Raw genomic sequence first — 5,240 nt, 5'->3', positions numbered from 1 at the left:
TTTTTTTAAGGACTTCTATTTTTCAATTCCACTTCTATGTATTTATGTGAATACAATAATTCTGCAGCAAAATTACTACAGATTTGGGCTCAATGGGGAAAGTTTAGAAACTATATTAAAGTCACAAGTGAGGAAACATTTAAAAAAATTCTGATCCACCTATACGATGATAGTGAGCTATGGAAAAATACTAAATAACCAAAGATATTTTAGTTATATTTACAACATAATGAAAAAAATTGAAAGAATACATTTGGTGTGATCTTAAAATTTGTTTTAAATATAGAAAATAAGCAAAAAGTAATCTCTTAAAAGAGATTGTATATATTTGTTGTATATATTTATATGTATGTCTTTATATATTTAATATGTATGTCTTTTTTTCAAGCAACACACCTGTAAAATGAAATAGTAAAACCAAAATACACAGGCTTAACCAATTTCTCAAACAAAAAGAATACTAACTGAAGAAGATGAGCAGGTAAATATACACTCTCTTACACAGTTAATGGACACAAACTTGTGCTTAATTTGGCAGCACATATACACAGTTAATGGTCATAAACTTTATGAAGAAGCACTTGGCAACAGACTGACAAGTATTTAATGCAATTAAATCTCTGCACATGTCAGCAAATGTTCAGCTACAAATGTGTTCCTCATAGAGTTAATCTTACTAAGGAAAAACTAGAACAACTTAAATATACATTAAGGGGCTGCGTTTTAGAAACTGTAGCTCAACCATAAAATGGAACATAAAGTAAAAACAAAAGTAAAAAAGAATTTTTAATAATTTGGAAAGATGATATGAAAGACCAATTTAGTGAATGTATTCCATAATTAAACAATGCATATTACATTTTTGAAGGTATTATTTATGTACATGTTTTATGTATTCCAATGTCTTTCTTGTCAAGTAGTAGAATTAGGAGTGATTTTTACATTGTTCATGATCAATTTTAAAAAGATTCTATTATGACATTGTGTCATTTGTATCAAAATAAATGCTCAAACTAAATAAAAACTAAAAAGCACAAGTCCCCCTGATAAAATATTGGGAGACTACAGAAATAACAGTAATAGCAAGGTTAAATAACTGTCAAGGTTTCCATCCTCTGATATTATTTGTGTACTTGGTGAGGGCAAATTGATACTATCTTTCTGGATATTCATTTAATAAGGAATAAAAAGAAAAAGAAAAAGAAAGATTTCAAACCTTCTGTGTCCTTTGATTCTGCAATTCGCTCTCACCAATGTTCGGAAACTAATATTGAATGTAAGCAAGGTTTGTGCACTATGATATTATGAGCAGCTAGGCTTTGAATAAGAAAACAAAACAATACAAATGTTCAACATCCAGATGTTCAACAAAGAGAAAGCTGTGAAAAGATAACCCCATATCTATCTCTAAATACAAATATAGAGATGAATGCATATATCTATTCCTCTGTCAAGCCCCTCCACTGAAACACTAAACAGCCATGAAACAATTTTTAGAAGAATATTTAATGACATGAAACGAAGTTCGAGAATATCTATTTATACATCTATATCTTATCTCTATTATATACTCATGTGTGAAAAGGCAGATATTGAAACAGTATATACATGAAAATTCACATATATATCACATGAAAAATACTGGGGAAGTGCACATGAAAATGATTTAGGAATGTATGTGTGGCGATTAGGGTTGATTACTGGGAACATTAATTTTCTTCTGTCGCCTGCAGTTTAATTTTTTCCTGCAATAAAGCCGAATGATGTTTCTGGCAATGGGCAAAAGGGCAGTAAGTGGGCACAAGGAAAAGAGGGTGATAAAGAGCATTTAAATCCAGCAAAATAACCTAAAACAGTGAAATACCATTTGCAGCCCATCAAGCTGGCCAAAACGCACACACTCCAGCACACACACACATCAATTACAGTGACTAGGAGACTATGCAGGGGGAATGGACATACTGTTTTTACTAGCTGTGCTGGCTGGCATGAATGCAAATCAGTGTAATGCTTATGAAGGGGCCATTTGGCAACACACAGGAAAAGTCTCTAAAATATCCTGCAAGGATATTTTATTGTGGATCCTGCACGTCCACAATTAAGAAGACCATCTGGTATGCTAGCAAAGATTTGGCTTGACAAGGAAGGATTCATTCGTCAGAGTATGCAGTGTTGGGTTTAAACACAAGGAAAGAACTAGGCACCACCTGAATGTCCAACAATGCGGAAATGATTACAGAAGAGTTAAAGATCCATGGATACACTCTGCAGGCACTGAAGACGACATTTAGGAAGCCTGTTGAATAACATGGAAAGAAGTTCAATGGGTTGTGTTTTGTTTGGCTTTAGTTTCTGAAGAAGCAGATTAAGAAACACCACACACGCGAACCATTCTATAACAGTGTGTTAAAAGGGAAGGTGGGGGTGGGGACTGAGGAAGAGAGGGAGGGAGAAAGAGGGAGAGAGGAGAGCCTGGAAAAACAGCACACGAAAAAGTGGTTGCCTCTGGGTAGTAGAATCATGGGGAACAATTACTCTCTGGGTTTTCCCTCATCTGATTTCCTTCTCCTTTCTGATGTTTCTACCATGAAATTGTATCACCTGTGTAGTGAAGGAAGCGAGAATGAAGTGCTTTTTAAACCAAAGCACAAGGAGAAAAGGCAGCCTATAATCTATCAAGTGGCACAGATTAGCAAGATTATTCACAACGCCCTTGGTGGGTGTGGGGGGAAGGCAGAGGTGGGGAAGACAGAAGGAAGAGGAAGGAGGGAGGAAGAGGAGGAGGAGGGGATGAAAGGAAAGAGGAAGAGAGGGGGGAAGAGGAGAGAGAGAGAGAGAGAGAGAGAGAGGAGAGAGAGACCTGCACTCCCAGTACAATACAATACACTGCTGGTGGGTTAGGGGGCAAAGAGGGGAGTTGTAAACCGGGTGGGAGCCAAGATTTGGCTCTGCTGGCTGACTGGCTCCTGGCATGTCTTCATCGCAAGGTGGCTTCCTCATCGGTGTCTTCCTCGAAATCCTTGACGTCAGCACTGGTGGACTGCCTGGCCCAGGCTCCCCTTTCGGCTTCTCGTTCTTTATGCGACTTGAATCTCCCAACGAAAATTTTGCGGTAGTTCAGGAACATGCCATTCATCGCATCAATGGCCCGCTCTGCGGACTCCTGCTTCTGGAAGTGCACAAACCCGTAGCCCTTGGGCCCCTTTTCGTCGCAGGCCACTTTGCAGGAGAGGATGTTGCCAAACGCCGAGAAGATGTTGTACAGCGCCTTGTTGTCGATGGTCTTGCCCAGGTTCTTGATGAAGACGTTGCCCACCCCACTCTTGCGGAGCGAGGGGTCCCGCTGGGACCACATGATGCGCACGGGCCTGCCCTTGATGACATCAAAGTTCAGGGTTTCCAGGGCCCGCTTGGCGTCCACCGGTTGCTGGTAGTTGACGTACGCGTAGCCCAACGAGCGGCGGGTGATCTTGTCCCTGCAAATGCGGATGGAAAGGATGGGCCCGGCCGGGCTGAACTTCTCGTAGAGCATTGCTTCTGTCACTTCAGGGTGCAGGTCGCCCACGTACAGCGAGGCCATAGGAAAGTCTGGGTTCCCCTCGGAGACCCTGCTGGTCTCCGCATCTGCATCTGCATCCGCGGCTGCAGCCGCCGCCGCCGCCGCCTCCGCGTCCGCCGCCGCGTCCCCCTCCGCGTCCGCCTCCCCCAAGGAGGGCGCCGCAGCCTCCGCTGCTGCTGCTGCTGCTGCTGCTGCTGCTGCAGTGGCGGCGGCGGCGGCGGCGGCGGCGGCGCAGGCAGCTTCAGCCGCGCTAGCCTCCACAACCACTGCCGCCAGGGTAGCCCCCGCCTCCTTCCCCTCTGCCAGGGCGGCCGCCACCTCCCCCCGGGTGCCCTCCGCCACTGCCTCCTCTACTGAGGCCTCGGCCTCCACCTCAGCCTCCACCTCTGCTTCCGCCTCCGCTACGGAGGCCTCCGCCACAGCCTCCGCCACGGTCGCCGCCGCAGCCTCCGCCGCCGCCGCAGCCGCTGCCGCCACCGCCGCCGCCACTTTCGCCGCTGTCGCCACGATCGCCGGTGCCTCCAGGCCGCTGCCGCGACCTCCCTTCCCGCGAGCTGGGGGGTAGAGAGGCGCGAAAGGACAGGAGGGCGGGTGGCGCGAGCGGGAGCTGGGGCCGGGGACCCGGGGCCAGTCCGAGTCACTTGGGATAGCAAGCGCTGCCAGAAGCGCACCGGTGCGAGTCACCGCAGCCTGCAGCCTGCTCCTGCCGCCGCCTCTCGGTCGTGGGCTAGCGTGCGGGGCGCGGGCGGGCAAGGCGGCGTGTGGTGGGGGGCGGGGGGTGTTGGCGTCTGTGGTCCGGGCAGCTGGGAAGGCTTCTGTCTCTTTGGTTCCCCCTGTGGCTGCTGCGGGGCTGTGGGGCCGCGGGCGGTGGGAGGGGGCGGGGATGGGAGCGGGAGCCTGAGGCTTGGGGTGGGGGCGGGGAGAGTCTTCAGTCTGTCAGGTTCCTGGATTATTTATGAAGAGGAAGCCAGGGAAAGGGCTCCACTGTGGACTGGGAAATACGGTTTAGATTTAGAGGGTTGGTTTTGTTTTATCTCCGCCCCCCCACACCCCCCATAGAACATCTAAATGATTAAATCAAGTGCCTTGCAAGAACGGGTGGGTGGCATTGAGAATACACTTGCCCGGCCTAAACAAAGCCGAGAAAAATGGTTTTCTCACATTCAAGGGTTCTCCCCACTTCACCTCATACACACTTTGCAACATCGCTGCCACCAAGGAAACAACACCTATTCTGAGCAGGACCTGGGGCCAGTGGGGCAAGCTCCCCCTGCAGCCTGCTGACCCATTTTCTCAGAGATCCCTCCCCCTTTTCCAGCTCTTTCCCTCGTCTGCAACACTTGCAAAAGAGGGAATAAAGAACACAAGGACATGTACTCATTCATTGATAATGCCATGCCACAAATATTTATGGAGCTTGTGCTGGTCCCTAGGGATACAAGGGTCTGGCAAGCAGGACACATAAGCTGGTTTGGGGCTTGTCCTTGGTAATGGACAGTCTGGGTGGGAAACCCTGTCCCTGCTCCAGATTACAGGAGAACTAGGGACATGGGGTTCTTCCACACATCCCCTCCCCAGTTCCTCCACACACCCAGCCTCAATACGTGCGGCCTGACAGTGGGGGAATCGAGAACACCCTGTCCTTAGTGCTGTCCTCAATGATACCCTGGGCTGGGGACAG

The 5,240-nt window shown here is 47.6% G+C and overlaps 1 protein-coding gene across 1 annotated transcript; it reads right to left on the bottom strand.

Annotated features, from left to right (window-relative positions):
* Positions 1-1,487: 1,487 nt before the first annotated feature.
* Positions 1,488-3,825, bottom strand: LOC122476946 (polyadenylate-binding protein 1-like 2). The gene has a single exon (XM_043569870.1). The coding sequence runs from the start codon at positions 3,578-3,580 to the stop codon at positions 2,978-2,980; it is 603 nt and encodes a 200-aa protein (XP_043425805.1). The 5' UTR covers positions 3,581-3,825; the 3' UTR covers positions 1,488-2,977.
* Between the last annotated feature and the right edge of the window lie 1,415 nt (positions 3,826-5,240).

This window comes from Prionailurus bengalensis, chromosome X (genome assembly GCF_016509475.1).
Source record: "Prionailurus bengalensis isolate Pbe53 chromosome X, Fcat_Pben_1.1_paternal_pri, whole genome shotgun sequence".
In the NCBI taxonomy this organism is placed as follows: Eukaryota; Metazoa; Chordata; class Mammalia; order Carnivora; family Felidae; genus Prionailurus; species Prionailurus bengalensis.
Note: the sequence above shows the minus strand (reverse complement) of the source record. Positions and strands in the feature narration are given on the sequence as shown.